At 39.0% G+C, this 24,630-nt stretch overlaps 1 protein-coding gene across 2 annotated transcripts in view; it reads right to left on the bottom strand.

The window, feature by feature from the left end:
• Positions 1-24,630, bottom strand: part of DPP6 (dipeptidyl peptidase like 6) — a 1,159,861-nt gene that overhangs the window by 1,018,795 nt on the left and 116,436 nt on the right. The window contains exon 1 of one of the 2 annotated variants that reach the window (XM_072153928.1): positions 13,183-13,354. The exons of the other annotated variant lie outside the window; for it this stretch is intronic. Within the exon in view, the coding sequence (XP_072010029.1) occupies positions 13,183-13,233 (51 nt within the window). The 5' untranslated portion in view covers positions 13,234-13,354. Of the gene's footprint in view, positions 1-13,182; positions 13,355-24,630 lie in introns of those variants that run through there. 2 annotated transcript variants of the gene reach the window in all.

Below are 24,630 nucleotides of genomic sequence, written 5' to 3'. Positions count from 1 at the left end.
CTACTACCATTAGATACCACAGATTATGGGTGTGAAATGCAACTATAACTTTGCAAGTGAGTGCCGGATCGTGAGGATCTATAATCATGGAAGACAAACGAGGAGCTGTGTGGTCACATCATCAGCAATCATGATGCTGGAAACATTTTTAAAGGGGTATTTCGGAAATATGAACATCTGATATAAAAACCCCATAATGGTATAAATAAATGAATACAACAAATCTCAATTGAGTTGTTTCTCTGCTATTTTGACACATTGTATCAGGACACGCCTCTCTGACAAGTAAATTGATCTCACCTAGTTGTCAAAATATTCATGTATAAAATGGAAAAATGAAAAGAATTGGCACAATGCAGAATTCTAAAAAAATTTAATTTTATTGGACCTAATAATATTTAGTAATGTCAGAAGATTCCTGTTTGGGTTAGGCATTCGGTTCCAACATCGGTGATCGGTCCTAACATTTTCCCTAGGACTTCATTCCCTGTGACATCATCAGGAAAATGGCAACGGCAAAGTAAGCTTTGCTGGTGACATATAAAGGGCTATCACCTGTTATCAATGCCAGCACCGATCTTGGGTGTCAATGTCGGCTGTTGAAGCTTTTCTTTTCAAGTTTCGGAAGAACTCTAGGAGCTCAAACCTCCTCAGGTCTGCTAATCAATAATTGCAACGTTTCTCAAATTTTTGCTTACTAGTGATTTTTACAAAGTTTTGCACCAGCACCTTCACCCAATAATAACCCACGAGAGCCTACATTTAGATAAAGGGTTGTCATTATTTTAAATTTGCCTAAATATTTTATTCTAATAATTAGAAAACTGATGTATTATTGTTCAGTCTAAAATGTAAAAACCTATAAAACCATATAATCTGCCAATGCACCTTTGTATTGTATGCTGTAACTCTAGTGAAAGCTAAAAATGATAGGACAATTTATCATTATCAAGTGTTTTACAGACCAGGGAAATTGGATCATAATGATACAAAATAAAAACGGGAAGAAAAACTGATTTGGTTGATAAAACAGAATGGATGTTATGGGCCTTTCGTTAGAAATAGATTCTATTGATGAGTCATTTATATCCAACTTAAAATGTTATCACTTCTGTCACACTTGATCCAAAACAGTATTTGTGAAGTACAAGACCTTCAGGGCTTTCAATGTGTCCAGACCAAAGAGTACGTGTTACGGGTTATTTTCTAATTTACAGCATATTAAATGTTCAGTGATGCTACATTGTCCTGAATGTCCAATGGGGATGTCGTAAAGCTAAGATTTAGCATATTTTCAACGAAAATTTAGGTGCCATAAAATGGGCAACTAGCCCCAAATTTTTGTTTACTGGTTACTCCAACCATGACCCATCAGAATATTTTATGTAAATCATAAAAAATATTTGTATTCATCATTTACATACTCCATTGATTAAATCCAATAAAGAGTTGCAACATGCGCTTTGATAGTATGGTGCAACCTAATGTTCAGGAGTTGCATCTCAACCTACTGATCCGAGTGTTGGGGGATACACATGTTCAATCCCCATGGATTGGTCTCTGTATAAGCATCTTCTCTTCATTGCTTAGAAGCCGCTCACTGTTTCACAGCTAGTAGCCTAGTGAGAGAATAAGGAAACTTCTTTAACAGAATAAATAAGAAGAGTGTATAGGGTCAGCTGCCAGAGGGGGAAGAAGACTTATTTAGTCTATAGACTCCTCCTATATAGCCCAGTCTAACCAAGGGTAGCAAAATTAAGTAAAAATTAATTTCTTCTAGGCTGTTAATAACCCTTTAGGGGTTTGGTATGAAAATAATGTGTAGATTAACCTTTCACTGGTTTCTTTGAGAGGGGGTGCAGAAAAATTGCGTGTTGCTTTTAGGAATGTCCTTACCTAGCACAATATTAATTCTCATTAAAACATTTTCCATGTATGAATCGTAATGGATCATATAAACAAACACCTGTATTAGCGGCCATGGACAAATTCCCTACTAGATCAGTCTACTAGATTTCTAACAAGCTTCGATTTACCCATTAAAAGTGAATTGGACCCAAAACTGCTGGTGCAAAACCCTCTGATACAGGGGTATGGAGCCAACTGCTTCTGGACCTTGGGTGCTCAATTGAAGTAACATCAAACAGCTTATCTGTGAAGAGGTTGGGTGTTACCTTATGCCCCACCCGATTCAACTATTAGTGGCTTCTCTTGGGAATAGGATATAAATAATATTTCCTGTTTCAATAATGTAATTACTGTTCCGTTTTCTTCTTTTGTGTGGCATATAGAGGAATTTATGTAATAAATCGTAATAACCTCCTAATGTAGGACAGTACACATCCCAAAAGGACAATAGATTCCCTACTCTATAGCCAAATGATGGTTCGTAGGATTGTTGATGACCCAGGACGGGTGGACATAGGATTAAAAGAGATGTCAAATAAATTCATATCCAGAGGTTACCCTACTCAGCTAGTTGCTAGACGTAGGGATAAAGTTAGAGATCTTAATAAAGATACTTTACTTGCACCCAACAAGAGGGTTAGGAACAAACTAAACAGGGTCCCTTTGTGTCTACTTATGGTGCACATAGTCAATTTATCTCTAAGGTGATACGCAGACACTGGACAAACCTCAAACTCTACCACAATAATATAGAGGAATTCAAGTTACCTCCCGTGTTTTCCTATAATCGTCTTAAAAACTTGAAGGACCATCTGGTGAAGAGTGGCATTGCCACAACATTGAAACCGGGTTGCTACCCATGCATGAGTTGCAAAAACTGCTTTAGTCTTGTACAATAGTCTTGTACTACCCCACGTCAACCGAACAAAGGACTGCATCGTGACAGTCTGTGGGTATATCCCTAGCTTTGTTCATCCTTGTACTGGCATTTAGAACGTTTTCCCTAATAAAAGATGGCTGCCAGTACACGAGCACTGCTAGACTCATAGTGACACCTGATGTGTTCAGTTTCCTGTGCTTGGACTGGATTACGTCAAATTGGTGGCGCCGCACAGTGTGCACTCACTGCATCTGGTATGGCCCACAACAAATATGATTGGGGAGCGTAACTTTGCCTCAGAGCATTTTTTCTTTCTGATGCTACGCAACCCCTTGAAATGCGCTATTGATATGCACTCAAACGGATGTGCTACGGTGGTTGTCCCTCAGTTTAAGTTTATATTTACTTATATTATTACACATGATTATTATGGACTTTTTGATATACTGTACATTCTACTAATATGTTAAGTAAATCTATGTACACAGATTGATTGTTACACATAAAGTCACATCCTGCGGGGGATTTAAGCCCGCCTTGTAACACTGGTCACATTGCTTGAGAATAGCTACATTGAGTTAGCCGAAACGTCGCTTTCTCCAGTGCTGCTCGCCTGTCTTGTCTCTGAGGAATTTATGTTTTTATCTACTGGATCTTTAGGTATGTATGTAAGTTGTTCTGAACAACAGAATATTTCTTAAAATATTCAAAACTAACAACAAAGAAATTATAAAAACTGAAAAAGGGAATTTTTATTTTCTAAGAAACTAATATTATACAGTAGTAACTTACAATCTAAAATATAACATGTGAAAGCATAATTAGCTGGCGGATGTCTTTGCACTAGGCTGTACATGTACCTATAAGCATGTAAAAGAAACGTGATGCAGCTGAGAGTTTATTGAGTGTGAACTGGTAACACATCATCACATAGAATAAATGATCCATGTGCTATATTCTGCTCTTCTTCCATGTGAAATGCATTCCAATGGCCCCTAAGAAATGCAAACCAAATATGTGATGAGTGGTTAGCTCTATGCAGTATATACAATGTATAGATGAAACCAGGAAACCTAGGTTAGACTATTTTATGAGACTTTTAGACTTTTGACTAGAAAGCCCTTTTATGGATATCAATGGTAAAAAATAACGATTGAGATCCGTTCAATAAATTTAAACCTACACAAAATAAAGAAATAAACTTTCACGCTACAACAAATTCAATGTTCATCATTACTGGTAGTATAATGTATACAATAAATATAAAAATATCAAGTATTTCCATCATACAAGCATTTTTTCCCATTAAATCAGTTATTCAGTTATATGTTTTTGTCTTACTGAAAGGTAGTATGGACGTTGCATGAAACAAGCCAACAAGTCTAAATCAGGCAAATATTTCAATCCATATTTCTAAGACTTTACATTTTAGGCTGTTTCTCTATTTGTACTATTTGGGAAAACGCTAAAAAGGATCAAGTAGATCCCACCGAATGACAGAGATTTATTATCTTCTCTGCCAGTTTTCTGCACTTAAATCTATCCCTTTGCCACCAGTATTCAGACTTTTTTGCCCTGCATGCCACCATTGTGCATTTTGGATGGGGAGCAGGCAGGGGGTGGGCAGGGGTTTAAATACCCCAGTCCACCGCATTTACTATAGTCTTGGGTGGAAACTATAGTTGAAATCTTCATCACTTTGTCTAAACAGGTCCCACATGGCTGAGATTGTACCAGGATCTGGAGCCTCTTAGTAGGTGCGGGATACTGGGGGGGTCCTGGCGTTTAAAATAGATGAGGCATCATGCAGATTAGACAGCACATATGGCATGACAGGTTCCCTTTGAAAGAAACTAAATTGGCATATTCAAGTTTTAAAAAAAAAATATGGATTGAGTACATTGAAGCTAAAGCTAAATATTTCAAAAGGCTGTAAATGGCTTCCCTTGAGGCACCAGCAGCAGTGTCAGACTAGGGCTTTTTAGGGCTCAGAAAATAAAGAATCCCCCCAACTACAAGTATCCCTTAAATTGCTTAGCTTCTTTGGTTTATTATTGCATTATACCCTCAGCCCGCTGAAGGATCCTCAGGTGGGCCAGTCCTCCACTGACTGGAAAGCAGAAGCATACATAGTTATCCTGAGCACTCATGGTGCTTCAAAACATCAGAACTTCTGTATATGTTCAACAAAACACAACAAACCCACAGTGTTCTGGATGATGGACACTTAAAATAATTCTCATTTCTCTTAAACTCAATTTCTAACAGGTAAAATAAAATTAAAAAACTTTAAGGTACCCACATGGATATTCCATAAAACAGTTATGGGAATACAATGTGTGTGAATGGGGTAATGTATAATGTGGGTTACGTATTGGTGGATTGTAGAGCAACTAAGTTACATGTGGGGATGGGTTAGAAAAATTGTGTTGAAAAGGTCCTCTATGAAACAGGATTTCCAAACCAAAATTTCAAGTGAGGGAGTCTTTATTGAAGATCCCCAGAACACAGCTACAAGATCAGTCACTTTTACAAAATCAATGGCAAAAAGAATTTAGTAAGTTAATTATATCAATGAACAAGAAATAAAAATGTATAGACAATCCCCCTACACCAAGTCTCTTTGATGTAGCAGAGATTTTAGGGGTTGAAAGTTTTCATGAGGATTAAAGGTTGAAAATCTTTGCACTAGATAGAGGTCTTGGTCCACTGTTAATATAGTCCAATTCTGCCAACCACAAACCAAAATGGATTAACAGGAAAAAGAAATTGATACGACAAATTCTCTTTGTAACTTTTCATAAGTTTTAAATGAGCCCAACTTTTGATAGCCTCTAAAGTAACAAGGCAGCCATTCTCTAAACTAAAACATCCAATCGAAATCAAAGTTCTGAAATGGAATTTCCTTTTTCTCCGATATTTTAGATGAATAAACAGAATGTTCTTCTTCAGTTTACGACCTGGTTTTTGTACCCAGGTGACTTTCAAAAATTGCTATCCTCCTGTACAGAAGCTGAAGGACAAATAACTTTGAATCTACCAAAAAATAACTTGAATAACCTAATGAATCCCTCAGGTATGACTGTTCAGATAGAGCATATTCTCGAAATGAGTTTCAAGCCCAAAAAAAAAAGAGAAGATAAACAGAAAAATAATATACAAGATTGAAGCCATGAAGTAATAAGCTTCGATGAGAATACAGAATTGAAATCCAAAGGGAAATCAGCCCTCCAAAGTGAGATGACAGATGCTGAATATATTGCTTAAAGATACAGTGCTACCTCTAAGTAAATGTATATGTCAATACAAATCACATCATGTTCTGTCTATCCATCCCAATGGACCTCGCAGCTGCTGATACAGAAGTATGATCACATATTGTTGAATACTGATGTTGATGTATTCTTCAAAATGTAGTAGATTCGGGTTATATGATTTCCTCTCTGGATAACCAGGTCTTCTGAAGCAGAGATGACGTTTTGTCAGTATCAGACAAGATAAGTGGCAATTACTAATAATATGTCTTAAGGGAATATCTGTGTTACTGGTACACTTAGAGGATAGTCACAAACATTCTGTCTAGCCCTAGGTCACTCAATCCTGTAAATACAGTCAATCATTATATGGTACCCAACTATATATCTTATGTCACTGTCGGTAAAGAGTCATTTTATGGACCACAAATATATTCAAAAATTCTCGATAGAATAACTGGTACAATATCAGTATGATAAACTTAATATTAATACGTCCATATTATTACAAAAGTTGCCAAAAGTCGGTTAATAGGATACAATCACTATTCTGGTCCTCCCTGTCTAGCTATTGGCACTTAAAGGGGTTTTTAACTTTTAATTGATATTGTTTGTTCTAGTTATCCAATATTCAAATATACTGTATCATATCAGCTTGTCACAGTTTTCTAGATCTCTGCTTGCTGTGATTCAACAGGAAGCTTCATTGTTTACTTCCTGTGAATAAAACTGATCCATGGTCATGTGATGTCACACAGGTGCACGGTTTGTTATATCCGTGGTCATGTGATGTCACACAGTTGCACGGTTTGGTATATCCGTGGTCATGTGATGTCACACAGGTGCACATCTCATTAGTATTACATACAGTAATCAGTATTCATGTTATAACAAGCCCATGCACCTGTGTGACATCACATGCAGGGGCGTAACTACAGGGGGAGCAGCCATGGGGCCCACAGTGTCAGGGGGCACCGTCATCCGAGCTGACACAATAAAGAATGGAGGATGTGCACAATCTATATTGTACTGCACATGTCCAGCATAATATGTATATAACATATACATGTGTATATGGTGTCTGTATACACTGTATGTGAGTATGTTGCATAAAGCACTGTATGTATGTGTATATGCACATGTATTTATATGTGATTGTAACTCGCATGTGTGAGTATACTAATGGGTATATTTTTTTAGTGGGAAGTGGGGCTCCATGCAGTAACCTGCTAGGGGGCCCTGTGTCTCCTAGTTACACGACTGATCACATGACCAGGGATATATCGAGCCATGCACTTGTGTGACATCACATGGCCATGGACCAGTTTTATCCACAGGATGTAAACAATGAAGCAGAGATCTAGAAAACTGTGACAAATTCATGCAGAAAGTATATTGGAGAATTGTATAACTTTTAATTACACAAACAATATCAATTATTTGATTAAAGTGGACAACCCCTTTAAGTGTACTGAAAGTAATAAGTCAGTAATAAGTCCTTGTGAGAGCACTAGTATTAGAAGCAGTAGCGCATTAAACTGATGGATATAGTTTCCTTCTTCACTTCACATTTAATACCTTCAGACGACTTTCATGATAACTTATTCAACCACTTTAAGCCAACAAGCGAATGTGATGTGACATTTGGCTTAAATCTATCTAACAGTTACTTATGCAATTTTAAATAGGGATTCCCGTTTTAGGTATATCTGACGTATTCGCATGATTAGTTACCTGATAGATGTGAATCCCAACTTTGGATTACCGAGGTCCCCTGAGCCCTGTCTCGCGATCAGGCAAAATAAATTGGTGACTTCAGATGAACACTGATGCATAAACATCTTCTTTAAGTAAAGTTGCATTATAACATACCCTTTAAGAAAACCTGCCACGCAAATGAACCCACCCAAAATAAAGACTTCAATAAAAACTTTGATTAAAAAGCATTGCCCTCATCCCTAAATGGTTTATTTCCATGGCTGCAATGTATGGGAATATGGGGAGGAGTAGATGGGCGGGGACTGGAGAGCAGGACACACCCCATGTGAGGCCAGGGAATATAACAAAAAGTTGATTGGGGATGGGGATGTAAGGAAAACAATTTTTAGCTATAAGAAGGGTGCCAGCAAGTTAATAGGGCTATAGAGGAAGCTGTATTTGTGAAAATGTGGTGACAGGTTCCTTTTAAACCCTTATTTGCATACAGGATGTTAAACCTGTAAATGCCCCCGGCATATATGCTGGAGGCATTTAAATCCTGGCGGTTAGTGGTCGCCACCATCTTGGATATCATTGTCTCCCCCTGTGAAGTCATGGGGGGGTGGGGGGAGGTTACTATTACAGCCTTGGGTGTTACAAGGACCAAAGGCTGTCTGATTTTAATTCATCCATTACAATGTACAATTGTACTATGGCATTATATGGTAGGATCAATCAGACAACGTAGGGTTAAAGTAACCTAGGGGGTCTGAAAAAAAAATAGTGAAACAAATTCATATAATTCACTTGAAAACAAGTAGTAGCTTATGTTCTCAATGAACTGAAATATATCTTTACATTTTGAAAACAATAGGCAAGAATTTCATGCAGCATATAAAAAAAATTGAAACAAAAGAAAAATGTCTGAGTTTCCCGATTGTTGGCTTCAGGGAACAGCTTTTTCATAATAGTTACAAAACATGGATTTCTAACAAATCTCAACTACAAAAAAAATGATGAATAACGCAATACATTGTGGATATTTCATTGGGCAAGGCAAAGGAATTATTTTTTTTAAGATTTTGAATCTTTGTTAAATATGCAAATATGTTTTCCAGCATGGGATAAGAAAAACATCGCCTCATTTAGCTACCTTTTAAGGCAGCCCCCTTAACAGTAAGCATGATTTTTAACCCCTTAACAACGTGAGAAGTATCTATATGTGACACAAGGGCTGTTTGGAGAGGGATCACGGGCTGAGCCCTGTCCATACATGGTGAGTAATGCCCGTGATCAGTGCTAGCCATTCCTCATGACATCATCAAGGAGCGACAATATGTTGCTATGACAGCCACGAGCCTCTTTGTAAGACCCGAGGCTGTGGCACATTGTAATGCATGACCAGTAAGATCCTCATATACTGCCATACTGAAGTACTGCATTATATTGTAGGATCAATCAGGCAACCTAGGGTTAAAGTACCCTAGGGGGCTCTGAAAAATTGTAAAAAATATATTTTTTAAAGCTAGAAAAAATTTATTAAAAATGCATGTTTCCTATATTGCCGTGTCCCAAAATGTCCAATCTATTAAAATATAATAATAGTTATTCCTGGCGTTTAACCACATAATGGAAAATGCTACTTTTTTGCCATTTTTCAAAATATTAAATATTTATTAAAAAGTTTTCAAAAGGCTGTACAGTCCTGTGAATGATAGCATTGAAAACATCATGTCAAAACGTCAAAGCTCCGTACACCGAAGTGTGAAAAAGTTATAAGATTTTGTTTTGTACAGGAGGTTTTAATTTTTGTAAATGCTTGAAACCATTATTAAGCATATACAATTTTTTTTAACCCACGTGATCGCACCAACCAAAAGAATAAAGTAGACATGTTATTTTGAGTGCACAGTGATGTTAAATCCAAGCCCACAAAAATATGGTGCAAATGCATTTTTATCAACAATTTTACTGCATTTGGAATTTTTCCCGCTTCCCAGTACATGGCATGGAATATTAAATATCGTCACTATAAAGTGCAATTTTTTTCCCAGAAAATAAGCCATCACTCAGCTCTTTACATGTAAAAACAAAAAAAAAATAAAAATTTTTGAAAGTGTAAAATGAAAAAAACATAAAAGGGTCAGTCGTTAAGGGGTTAAGAATCCTACTGGCATGATGCAGAATTAAAGCCGAACCAGTACATTTATTCCAAGAGGAACAGATTCCCAATTGTAGACAGTCATTGAATTTCATCAGTACAGTGTGGAAAACTGGTGAGCCTTTCTCTCAGCTAAGCCAGTTCCGTATGCTGTACTGACGAGATGCAAAGACATCGAAACAGCTCTTTCTACAATTGGAAATCGATTCCTTCTAGAATAGATTAACTGGTTTGGCTTTAAGCCTGCATCGTGTCATCAGTCTTCTTTAAAGTCATGCATGATGTTAAGGAGGCTAACTCACAAGGTTGCCAAAAAAGGCAATGTTTTCCTTATTACATTTCAGAACTATGTATTTGCATATTTCCCAGGCTCCCCAAGTTGAGTATCAATGGCTGTAAGTCTCCACATGCCTGCAAAGTCTCTGTAAGGACTTTCTGACCCTTGAGGGCACATGATGCCAGTTTTCAGTTTAAAAGGCCATAATAAATGACCCCCTCTGTTGCCTGATTTAATACGTGTTATATGTGAAAGATTTAAAAAATTTTAACTACACATTGAAATTTTTTTTCACATCATAAAAATGTTCTCTTGTTGATCGCAGCAGATTTTCATCTGGATCTGTACATTGATTTGCTTGAGTTTTTGGTGCAGACCTTTCTGCGCTGTCTAGGACCTGCTAGGTAATTAACATTTTTTAATAATTGATATACACAGATTGACGCGGGCGACCCTGCGGCGGGTTGTGATAGAGGTCGTGCCCCTCCTTGTTGTGCCAGATCCTTCAAGAGGCTTAGGGCTCTTGATGTATCTGGATGGGCGGTGTAGGTGGCGAGTAAACTATGCCAGGTTCGACCTGGTGTAGTTTTGCGTAAAAAACAGCAAATAAAAGTTTGCTGGTTTCGCAAAAGAAACACCCACTCCAACGTCCTTCGCGCCTCTCTACCCCCCCTCAATGCCCACATGGACATTTTTTGAAAGAATTTGTGATTATGCCACATCTTTTATGCCAGAATACTAGTAGTACTAATACAAGCAGTGATAACTCTTCCTCATACATTTTTGCCAAATCACATAGCAGGAGATGATATCCATAGAATCAGTCATCATGTGTTTAAAACTGAATGTCAGAAAGAATGGAAATATCAGAAAAACAAGATGTAAACACTAGTGAATTCAATTATACATGGCTAAATGTGACCAGAGGCCATAGATACAAGATAATATTCATATCTGAACCACATTCTACAGATACAAAGAAACCTTGAACCATTCTGAACTACTTTCCTGTGGGACACTAGAGCAGCCTTGTCCATCGGACTAATTATTACAAATGAACTTTTACATTGATCTAAATAGTTAATTACTGATGTCTGAGAATAATCTATAATCAGACCACCAACCATTTACTGCGGGAGATGTACCCACCGCCCACTATTGGTCTAATAAGCCAAATTATTGGCACATCTGGTTCCAAAGTTATTGATAATTAGCATTTCAGTACAGTATAGAAGTAATAAAAATCTTACAAACCCTTCAAAAAACACATCAACAATGTATCGTAAACTTCCATAAAGGCCGAAAAGAAAGTTATAAAACACAAAACATCTGCACCAACTAATGTATAAAGATAAAGGTTGGGTCGATACCAAGCAGGTATAGCATGAGTGATGAGGATTTATAACAAATCTCATATCCAATAAGATCACTAGATATAACCACCAATGAGGACAGTCCATCAATATTATTGTTCTGGTTATTTGTCATAAAACTTGGCATACATGAATAAGAGATTGGTTTTCTATCATGAATGTGGTTGCATAGTTAGAAAGTATAGTAGGGTCATGTACATGCAATTTTTTGACATCATCTTTCCATATAATGAACTTACAGACAACATGATTGATACATGACCCCTGCTATTCACAGTTGCTTATCTAAATTAACCCAACACTCATATTCGGGTGGTAACTAACGCGAGGACATCATGGGAGAACACAATTCCAAGTAGAGTCGTCTGCAACCAATTCTTTTTATAAAGTTATATAAACACAATATGCCATATATCTAGACACACATTACACCATCATCGTTCATAGGTGACTTCATTTGGACTATGGACTCCATCGACCCTTTCAACAGAAATGAAGTCATCTGGACTCGCTTTGCATCATTTATAAGAAGACACAGACTGCTCTGATGTGATCAACATGTTTTATGTAACACAATTTATTGATCTACCACATAGATCGGCAATAATGTACCAAGCATATCTATGGAAAGTTTACTCAGTTCTAAAATACTTCTGTGTTATTGGGACACTAAGCCTAAACTTAGTTCTTTCTATTAGTTTGGAATTGTTATCTGTAAAAAGTCAGGTAGGCAGGTGGTGGGGAAAGGGGGTGATGGGGTGATTTTAGTGTTTCTGATGGGTTTGGTTGAAAAGTAATTGAGGAAATATCTACCCCATGATGTGAACTTTATCGCACATGTTCTCTATGTAGATATAGGACCTCTGCATAAATTATCTTACATATAAGGTCAAATGTAGCTAAAAGTTCTTCACCCGGGACTTGGCACAACCAATTGTCCGAAATTAATATGTGTATGGAGGGTGAAGAGGGTGATTTGTAGTCCAAAAATTTCATAAAAGTTGAGAGAGAGACTCAATAGTTGACCTGCTTTACCCCCATCCTCGAACACCTATCAAGATCCTACACATAGCCCCAAAATAATAGAAACTGCTTACAAAAACACAACACTGTGCATGGGCATGTGACTTTAGAAAGCTCTCTACTTCAGGTTTAATGTGCTTTTAACACAGAATGGCATTGTACCGTTAAATACGGCAGACTTCACCCAACAAGTTAACCCCCTCCCCGCCAAAAGACAACCTTCCATGGGGCAGCAGCATCCTCGCTGTGTAATCCAATAAGTGTAAACAGATAATCCAAAAATCATTGGTCAAAACTCTACTATCCCCAGAGATAATCCATAATCCCTGCTTCCTGGCCACTGATCATGACTGCATGATCTAGTACAGATGTCTATCACCAGCTACCTCAAGCTGGTACAATGCACAGTGATTCCTCGGGTGGTGCCCACAGGGAACAGGTAAAAACATCAAGCAACAAACCACAGAGCAGCAGCAGATGTAAAACTTGTAGTAGACTAGTTCCTCCCCCCATCATCGGGCAGGTTACCCCCACCGCCGGTGCCAGGGGAGTGTGACAGCTGTGTGCCCAGCAGTGCTCTGCCCCACGCCCCAGCAGCAGCCACTTACCATTACGTTGCCCTGCATTTTTGCCGTTTTGATCATCGGCTTGTCCTTCATGTTGTCTCTGTGTCTCTTTCTCTCAATCCATTCGAGTTTAGGAAGCAGCTCCCTGTTTATGATTTCACATGTCTACGCTGTGTAGCACTGGGTGGCCACCTCCCCCTCCTCCTCCTCCTCTCCTCTGTCTTGTGGGGTTTTGAATGGGAGTTATCAGCCTCATTGAGGAGGGACATACTAAAAGGAATGACAGTTCCCGTCTGATAAAAAGAATGCCAGCTGAATACAACGAAAGGGCAATGAGGATTTGTGTATATTTGGAGACATTCCCTCCCTGTAGATGATATCTTCCACAGACTAGTTGCTAAGAAGCTTACTGATATTTTACATCAGGAAAGACGAGGAATGACAACTGTTTAGAAGATGCCTCTGGGGATAGAAAGACTGGCACCGGTTGCATCGAAAGGCTCTTGTTTTGACCAAGTTCACATTGGATTATTATATTCCCATAGAATAAAAATTAATTGTAACATTTTACGGAAAGGCAACTCTTTTATGTGGAATGACTTCTAGTACTAAAATGGGATACAAAATATCAAAAGATCCATATCTACACATCTAACGTCACCGGCCTTCACCGGCAGGGTCCTCCTTCCACTTGTTCAGGTCTCTGAAGTTTTTGTATTTTGTCCTTGCATTTGTTCTTGCCTTATTGTAATGTATGTGAACCCCATTACACCATAGAATTAATAGTGTTCTATACATAAATAACAATAATAAGATCCTTATGGCAGCACATGTACATAACAGACACCGCCATATAGATATAAATATACGTCCATGGAATCATCTGTTACTAGGGAATGACAGTTTTATAATCTTAAAAATAAGAGTAATAAGAATAAAAAAAAAAAAAAAGAATAGTTTTAACAAAGCAACAGAAACTAAATTAAAGGACCCTGTTGTCATAAGATGCATATAGCCACAAACTGGACATTGACAGCCTCATGTGACTATAATAGTAAGGAGAGGGAATTATGATGTCCAATGGAATATCAGTCAGATACTAGGAAATAAACAATATGGAATATAATATGAAGTGCAATAATATATTTTATAAAAATCTGCTGTGGTTTGTAAGTCCCTCCTCTTCCAGGTTACTAAAGCTTCCCATTCCCCGAACACATTTAGAACTCATTACAGTCAATGCCAACTCTTGAACTGTCATTGTTTCACTCAAATATCTAAATCGACATATTAATTTAGTTTATAATGTTTGAAGTTCTGTTTTTATGCTAAACTTCCCTGAATATCAGTTTAGGAAATCACTAGTTTGCAAAAGTCCATATATATATATATATATAGAACATTATGAGTTCCCCCTAGTGGTGAGTGAAGGAAGGCAGAAAGTTAGCATTTGAAGGGCTTTCCAGAGATCGGTGTGCATATGACAGCAGTGATTGCAAATTTTTGAGTCTGTTGCTTTACCTACAGGATGAGGGAGCTTAATGAAGCGTGCACCTAACCCTCTGAGCCCTTTTGCTATAGTCAGATGAACCAAGTCTGAGTCCTCTGATCTGAGGGTTCCAGGGAGTTCCCACTTTCTATGAAATCCAGAAGGGTCTGCTCATCCATGTGAGGTCTCTCTTCCTGTATCTCTCAGTCACCTGTGTAGTAACTTGTCATCAACTTCCAGCCTGGGCCACTAAAATTTTCCTTGGCCTAGAGTTCCAGCTTTGCCCTTTCCTTAAAGGGGTATTCTTATCTGGGCATTTAAATTTAATTTAATCCATTTGTCATATATAAACATTTCTTCAATTGGTTGTTATTAAAAAAAATGTTCCTGTGTGAAGACAATTTCTCATAAATGAAGTCGTATGGTCCCTTAGAAACGAGATAGCTTCCTCGGATACGACCACCTCACATTTTGGCAGTGGTGGCCAGACATGCACTACTGACCCTTGCCTGACCACCTGGATTCAGCAATCATTACCACAGGACGACTGTGCGACATGCAGTAACTCCCGGACATTTCATGTACAAAAACTTTCTGTTTCTTTGGGCAATCCCTTCAGCAGAGGTGGTCGTATCCGAGGAGTCAGTCTCGTTTCTAAGGGACCATATGACTACATTTATGAGAAATTATCTTCACACAGGTGAATTTTTTTTAATAACCTCTAATTGAAGAAATGTTCATATATGGCAGATTAATGAATCTGGATATGAATGCCCAGACGAGAATACCCCTTTAAGAGATTAAGTGGAATCATTCTAGGAAGCCATCCATCAACTTTTCCAAGATATCTGACGTTGGCACCAGGTTCTTTTCACTGTACTCAGGGTTCCTGAAACTCTAACGCTACTATAAGGGTTATTGGCCAGTCATTTTTACATTGTCTCTTGCCCTTTTTGAAAGGTATTTATTTTTTTCTGAGCTACAGGTGAACTTTTGTGGACATATGTCGCAGATAAACTACATTCTTAACCAGGCACAGGAAAAACTTAAGAAGAAATGTGCAGAAGAATTTGAGACTTTTGTGTGACATTTGTGTGACTTTTGAATAAAAATCTGTACAAACCCCACAGACTCAGGTGTCTGATATACCAATCTCTAAGTTAAATCAAACAAGTTCAAAACCTGAAAAAAGCAAGAGAAGACAAGCGCAAATCTCCTGACTAAAGATAAGTGACCTCCTTTGACACCAAAAAATAGCAAAAAAAAACACTTTGCTATTTTTTGCCGTTTTTTTACACCAAAAGTCAGTGAAAAAAAACCCCCAATGATAAAGTTAACCAATGCCTCCATCTATACAGAGATGAAATTGCCGCAAAACATTTCTCTAAGCCAGTATTCACACATGGCATTTACTTTGCGTTTTGAAATGGAACACAACACATGAGGTGACGAGATTTGTCTAATTACATTGCTCATTGTGAACTCAGCCTGTAAACAGAGCTCAGAAAATAAAATCAATCATTGCTTATTCTGGAGTATACAACAACTGTAATATACTGTAATATACAGTCCACGTCCTAAGTTCTGACTTCGGAGCCAAGACCGTACAGCCGCCCATCTGACCTCTGTGTATACGCAGAATCCGACTTCTCGGACAAATGTGCGCAGCTCCTCGTAGCTGCACGCTAATGTTGACTTGGTTGGCGGATCGCAAGAGGCTACTCGGGCGTGGAGTACCCGCACTGGGTAGCACCAGCTCTGGCTACTACACGTTACAGTATTCTCTTTGGTAAACTTGTGGATCTGGTCTGGGTCCGGACTTTTGGTTCAAGTTTGGGTAAACTTAAGTGGGTCCACTCACACCTAGTACTGAACAATAAGTGTAAGGTGCACGGCTCATTATTATCACTGAGGCTCCTGCACCTGCGTGTCCCTCACATGACCATGGACAGATTCAGAGTTAGTAAACATAGAAGCTTTCCATAGAATGACAGCAAGCAGAGATCTAGAAAACTGCAAGGAATTGATACAGAAAGTATATTGGAAAATTGTCTAACTTTTCCTTACACAAACAATATCAAATATTTGCTGAAAGTGGACAACCCCTTTAAATACCAATTCCTGCAGTATATGTTATGCAGCGAGCAGGATGTTATTACATAACCTTTATCAACCCCTTAACGCTCTGCGCCGTAGCTCTACGGCGCAGAGGTATAGGGAATGTATGAAGAGGGCTCACGGGCTGAGTCCTCTTCATACAGAGGTGGGGGTTGTTGCATATTGCAGCAAACCCCCACCGCTAATAAATTCCCGATCTATCAAAATATAAAAACGGTTACGGCCGGCGGTGACCTCCGAGACGGGAAATGGGGCCCAAATGTCCGAAAGGCGACTTTTACACCTTTTTACATCACATAAAAAATGGAATAAAAAATTATCAAAATGTCGCACAGACCTCAAAATGGTAGCATTGTAAAGGTCGGCTCATTTCGCAAAAAATTACACCTCACACAGCTCCGTGCACCAAAGTATGAAAAAGTTATTAGCTTCAGAATATGGCACATTCGTTTAATTTTTGAAAATGTATTAAAACACAATAAAACCTGTATAAATTTGGTATCACCGCGATCGCACCGAACCACAGAATAAAGCTGAGGTGTTATTTTGAGTGCACAGTCAAAGTCATAAAAACTGAGCCCACAAGAACGTGACGCACGTGCAGTTTTTAAAAAATTTTTCCACATTTGGAATTTTTTTTCAGCTTCGCAGTACACGGCATGTTAAAATAAATAACATTACGGGAAAGTAAAATTTGTTACGCACAAAATAAGCCCTCACACAGGTCTGTACACGGAAAAATGAAAACGTTATGGATTTTTGAAGGTGGAGAGCGAGAAATGAGCGAAAAAACCCTGCGTCCTTAAGGGGTTAAATTCACCACATCATAAGTGTGTCCCAAAGTTTATCTTTAGACCCCACCACATAAACTAAAGTATTTGATGCAAGGTAATGTGATGCTTTTCTATGAATTTGCACTTTTCACTACCAGTTTTCAATGTGTTCACACGCAGTAGATTACACACAAGCTGGTTGTTGACTAAGGGGGTACATCCTCCTAAATATCAAATGTTCACTTTATTTAGCCTCACAGTAGCCAACAGACTACAGAGACCGGTGAGATTAACCCACTAGTCATCTTGATCTAAGAGTTAACCAGACCCATCAGCCCCCTTTAAGATCCACAGAACAGAGGACCTACCATTCAAAAGTCTCTGCTTGGGTCAATTTTTTGTGTCCACCCTATCACAGCTGCCTGGATGGGGGCTAACTGACTGTCACCCACGGGCATCCTAAATCCCTGCTTACTATTCATATACAAAAAAATCAGTAAAATCAGTAACAACAATCAATCAACCAATCTAAGCCTTTAACCAACCAATGAAACAAAAATAAATTAGCTAACAGTGTTAAAGTATTTATTTTAGAAGATCAGTCCTAGTGATTACATAGTTATGGTTGCTTAAAATGATTTAGGAAAAGATAAAGAAAAGGATAATCACACTGCTTTCCCAGTGGGGAAAGAAAGCGCTAACTTTAACTGCCAATGTGATTCTGTGCTGAGGCATTATGGAATTGACAGCAAAATGTAGAGCATGATAAAACATGGAACATCTAAAAATCAAGACGCAGGACTCAAGAAGCAGACACTTCATGATTCCACTGTGCTATGAGATGCTGTGTGCTGACAATGTGCTTAGATTATTAGGGTACAGGGTTTATTAACACTTTTATTTAGCTTCTGAACATCCTACTAGTATCTGACACATAAAAAGAGAGTTGAGACAAATCAAAAATGAGAAGTGATGAGATCCATGAGATGAATATAAAACACAATGACACACTTAGCTATGCTATCTCACCTAATCACAGAGTCAGATCTGCTATACAGACCTTATCTGTCTGCAGTTTTCAGGATTCAGTCACACTGCCATCTGCGGGGACGTACATGCGGCCGCAGATTTATATGCATAGAGAAACTATGCATGAGAATATGGGGCAGCATGATGGGTCAGTGGTTAGCATTACAGCCTTGCAGCACTAGGGACCTAGGTTAAAGTCTCAGAGTCAACGTCTGCAAAGAGTTTGTATGTTCTCTCTGTATTTGTGTGGGTTTCCTCTGGGTCCTCTGGTTTCCTCCCACACTCCAAAACATACTGGTAGGATGATTAGATTGTGAGCCCCATTGAAGACAGGGACCGATTAGTGGTTAGTATCACAGCCTTGAAGCACTGGGGACCTAGGTTCAAGTCTCAGAGTCAACATCTGCAAAGAGTTTGTATGTTCTCTCCATATTTGTGTGGGTTTCCTCCGGGTCCTCCGGTTTGCTCCCACACTCCAAAACATACTGGTAGGTTAATTAGATTGTGAGCCCCATTGGAGACAGGGACTGATTTGGTAAGCTCTGCACAGTGCTGTGTAATCTGTGTGCACTATATAAATAAAGGAATTCTATTCAAAGAATCTGACCATAATTAAACGATTTACGGTGGTATCCAGGGACAACCAAAATTGTAAACACCAGAACTGATAGAGACAGGTTGCAATTCTATCTAAGAAATGCTGTATTTTTGTTCATGAAAGTGATTTAAAGAATGTTAGTTTGTTATCCTCCGTATACTTAAGAATCTTGTCTTCGTGGGAATTCCCCTTTAATAAACAACATTTCTCCTCAAATCTTAGCCATGATTTGGGAAAAAAATACTCATGGTTGATTTTTATCTGAAATTTAGATTGCAGCTATAGTTATCCTGTCATAGAAAGCCCCTTTAACACAGATCCATAATGTATGAGCATTAGACCTGGTACACCTTTGTCTGCCTACACGTCTATTCTTGGCAGGATTTTTTAACAGACAGAGAAACTGGTTTAAAAGCTTTGCTCAATTTCTGTAGTTGCTGCAGGTTACTAAAGGACACGTTATGTTTCTATGGTTGCATACATTTGCTGGGAGTTTCCTGCTTTTATATTTTAACAAATGATGCAGAAAATTGTAAAGTCTTGAAGTGGAGCATCACCTTTTATTTGCCTGCAATGTTAAAGCCAACCCAAGGCCAGAATTCTTATACACAATCTATATCAATGTAAAGAGAACTTGTCACCAGGAATGTCATTTTTAGCTGGTGACAGGTTCCAATAGACTATGCTATGCCGATTAAGAAAAATGCTTTTGTCAACATTCTGAATAATTTCAGTACTTTATAAACTATATTTCACATTAACTGGCTCCCTGCCAGGGTTGTGGTGGGAAGCAGAAGCCTGTGTGTCTGTGTCTTAGTCTCCTCTACTTCACAGTCATCCAGCTCTCACTGCCCCTCCCCTCTTCCTGTGATGGGCATGCATAAGGAGACTGACACACAGGCACACATGCTGCTGCAACTCCTTCCCATCCCGGGATGCGCAACACACTGCTGTCAAGGAAGCCAAGTAATGTGAAATAAAGTTATATAAAGTAGTGTCAGTTATAAAGTTATATAAAGTAGTGTCAGTATTCAAAATGCTGACAAAGGCATTTTTTAAATCAGCATAGCATAGGCTATTGGAAAAATCGCCAGGTAAATTTGACATTCCTGGTGACAGGTTCTCTCTGTTCACCTTAATAAAGGTCTGTTTGGCTAACATAAACATAAATGTAAAAGTGTAAATGGCACCGTTTTCTATAAAACTGATAAATCATAAATAGCTTCATCCTGATCTCTCAAAGTATAAAACAGATTAAAATATAGATTTAAAACAGATTAAAAAAAAAGATATAGATAGTGCCTAAATGTCCAGATTACCACTTTTTCAACATTTTAGAACACATAAAAATTTGAATAAAAAGTGATCAAAATTGCATACAGTCCCCAAAAGGGGACATCTCACTAGATTGTGCATGCTCTGGACATGAGATATTGTAACCTCATTATTATTGTATGCAATGTGCATGTGGCGAGATGTGATATCAGTGAGGTTGGAAATTCTGGGACCTCAAACTCTCTGAAAGAAAGCTGGGAAATTTGGGGCTTAAAGGGTTATCCAAAAATGCTTTGATATGGCTTTAAAACATTCTAATTGAAAAGTTTGTAAGAGCTTTGTTATATTCTATTTTCTGTAATTGTCCTTAATCCATAGAGAAGTTACTAAATCCGAAAGTTCATCTCAATCCGAAAAAAAGCTAATGATAGACAATTTTAGATTATCGCAAACAGATTAAAACTGTTTATTTTCCTGGGTGGGGCCCAAGCATACAGATCCCCCATCGAAGAAAGAAACAATACACAGTAAAACATCACCAATACAGCAAAATACAGAAATATGCAGTAAAACATCGCCAGGCACAACAATAGGTGATTATATGGGAGGTTTGTCCAGTAGCCTTGGGCCCAATGCTTTTAAGGGGCCCATCTACCCAAGTAGACTACTGTCCAAGTATGATATGAGCCTGAAGGGCTCAGTGTTGTAGATTGATAGGCTGTTAAAACGGGGTGAACAAGTCTCCCCCTGCTTTCTATCCTCCCTCTGTCTGTGTAATCTAGCAGCAGCAATAAAGTTCAGAAGAAGAGGAGACCTCATTATAACAGCCTGTGAAGCTTCAGAACTAAGGGGCCATGAATAACACATATAAGAAGATTACCAAAGTCACGGTGCCTGGATTTATGAGTAGGTGTCCCTTGTGATTTCCACCTCCCCTTACCCAATGCAGCTTTATATAGCATAATGACCTGTCTTTGGGGTTAGTGTCCAAAACCTGAACCTGGACGAATCAGATTTTCTGGAAGCAATTCAAATTGTACAACACAAGGTGGAGATTCTGTATAGTGCTGCAGGATTACTGCGGTTCTGTCCTTAATATCTCGAATGGGAGCAAAACTTCTATGACCACTAGACAGTTGATGGAGCCTTCTGATTCTGGCTTATTCCCTTCTATAGGAAGCAGCCTGAAACAGGTGATTAGTCTTTGTTTCTGACCCACCAATAAAGGAAATTTACCATTTGATTTCTTTATGCATTATGAAGCAAACATACCATGAGAATGCTGTAGCGACACAGAAACATATCTTGTTTAATCTTGTTTAAATATAATGATGATGCTCTGTCGCTACTGTGGTTGCTCGACACTTCTCCTCTTACCCTAATTATGCACTGCTCCGGAGAATGATGTGTTGTCCCTGACAGGTAGAAGTAATCAATTGCTGCACCATCCCCCAGCTGCTGTGAAGTCATCCAGCTCAGGTTGATTAGTCCTGTCTGGACAGTTTAGGAAGCACCGTGTTATGTGTTTATGAACCGCAGGCTGCACCAGCTTTCCCAAGGTCCTCAATTTTTTTATTGCTTTTTTCAGCAAAACCACTCGGATCAGGGATTAAACAAGATATGTTTCTGCATCAGTGTAGCTTCAGCATTCTCAAGGTATGTTTAGTTCTTAATGCATGAATACAAATGTTAGCTTTCCTTTAATCCTGAAGACAGTTCTTGAGACTTAGCCATCAGTATCCCTTTAAGATTGTCCAGTCTTAATAAATGTTTTATGAAATTTGTCAGAATATACGGACATGCATTGATTCTGCATCTTGCTTCCCCATAGCTTTAGGAATGATGTGGACATTTAATAACTTTATTAGATTTCAGCCTTAAATATCAGTTCTGTGGAGGAAACATTCTTTTCGGGGCTCTTGTGTCCTCATTTGGATGGAGAATGTAGAACAACAACATCCTGCGAGACGTAACCGTAGACTTGGCGTTCTGCAGATCTTTCCCATCTCTCCCCGATTATGTCCTTAGGCAATCAATACATTGAACAGAAAGGAATAATGCGGCCATCAGTAAAATCCATCATGTGCGGCTTATGGCACATATAAACCTGGGTGCATTGAACAACACAAGCCTGATCTTCAAATAGGAGCATTGGCAGTCAAGTCACACGCACAGGTAGAGCCTAATAGCCGGAGCTGCTTCCCCCGCACTCCTCCCGTCCCGTGTCCTCACGTCAGACTGGCCACTGCTCTGCCACTTTACCAGAAAGCTTTTTATTCTTTGCTCAGAAAGAAATCTCACGGAAGGCTGGAGATCCTGAAAGAGAAGGCTTGCTATTAAGTGGATCTTTGTGTGGGGCTAGAGATAGACTTGCTATAAAATACTCCTTAATGAATTTTGTATGGGGTAGAGCTTGTTTGCATTGTTGGATGTGAAATAAGAACTTTTCTATTTGATATGACCTATGCGGCGCATCGGCTGGGATATGGCGGCAGAGCATCGGTCACATTCTGCTTTGTGCAGTTGATTTACATAAAATCGTAGAACTGCATATATACATAGCAGAACTGAACTCCCCGATAAACGTTTAATGAGTCTAAGGAACCGTCTGGCAAGAGCAAATATCGGTATATCTCTTGGATGTATAGGATGGGTATACATTGGGGGTCATTTACTAAGGGGCCGATTCGCGTTTTCCCGACGTGTTACCCAAATATTTCCGATTGGCGCCGATTTTCCATGAATTGCCCCAGGATTTTGGCGCACGCGATCAGATTGTAGCGCATCGGCGCTGGCATGCACGTGACGGAAATTGGGGGGCGTGGCCGAACGAAAACCCGATGAATTCGGAAAAACCGCCGCATTTTAAAAAAAAAGTGTCGCGGGACTCGCGCTTACCTTCACTTGGTCCGGCTTGGTGAAGATCAGTGCATTCCGGGGAACTTCAGCGCAGCAGCGCCACCTGGTGGACGTCGGAGGAACTACCTTAGTGAATCCCGGCAGGACGTGAATCCACCGCAGAGAATGCGCCGTTGGATTGCGAATGGACCTGTAAGTAAATCTGCCCCAATATGTGTGATGTGCACTGCAGGAAATATTTCATAGCTTCTAATTTTAGTAACAGTAAAGACCTAACTATAGGCTTTTATAACAGTTATCAAAAGTATTCATACCCCTTAACATTTTCCTCATTTTAATATAACACAGCTACTAACTGTAAGGTGTTTTATTGATATTATTGATGTGATAGAAAAATACAAATAGGGGATTTAACATAAGTGGGTGCCTGATATGTCAGGAGACATCTGGAGAAAAATAAGGTTTAATCCCCAGAGGCGACAGGGCTTTTTCACTATGAGAACTATCAATCTGTGGAGTAGCCTGCCTCAGGCGCTGGTCACAGCAGGGACAGCAGAGAGCTTCAAGAAGGATCTAGATACCTTTTTACACCTAAATAACAATGATGGTTATGTTATATAGAATTTTTTTCCCCTAAATCCCTTCCACAACTAATCCCTTCCCTTCCTTGGTTGAATTTGATGGACAAGTTTTTTCAACCGTATAAACTATGATACTATATATCCCCCACACCTGCATATGATTCGCCCGATATACTAAGAGACTCCAGTTTCTTGGTATATTGGATGTGCAGATGACTTCTACACCAGGTCCTGCTAAAACCTACGCCATACCCCAGGTTGCTGTGTCCAGACAACCTGTGTTGGTTTCTGCCCTCTTGCTGTGTAGGTGAGAAAAGCCATGATAATTGCCCTCCTTGTAAAGCAATTTGTCTCAGTAGCAACCATGCAATGTCGCATTTCTCCTGTTGTATTTGCCGCAGTGGAAATGCCAAATACAAGTGACATTTTTTAGCAACTCAAAGCGAGATCATGTTCCTGCTTGTGGAAGTCATGAACCGGGATGCACCAGCCATAAAGCGAGTTGAGCCACTTGGCTCAGGCGGCACCACCTTCAGCAAGTTGGGGGGGGCAGCATCAGGGGTACAGTTATCTGCTACAAACAGGATCTACCACTTTAAAATAGTATCTCTTCACAACTGTCAGCATGGAGATCCTTATTTAAATTAACCTGATACATTACTTTCTGATGGGGTGGAGAAAGCACTGTTCTATAGATTGCCTCAGGCACCAGAGAGTTTAGGTTCACCCCTGGTTATGAGGCAGATTTGACAAGTGTCTTAAATAAAG

This window comes from Engystomops pustulosus, chromosome 5 (assembly GCF_040894005.1).
Source record: "Engystomops pustulosus chromosome 5, aEngPut4.maternal, whole genome shotgun sequence".
NCBI classification, from domain to species: domain Eukaryota; kingdom Metazoa; phylum Chordata; class Amphibia; order Anura; family Leptodactylidae; genus Engystomops; species Engystomops pustulosus.
Note: the sequence above shows the minus strand (reverse complement) of the source record. Positions and strands in the feature narration are given on the sequence as shown.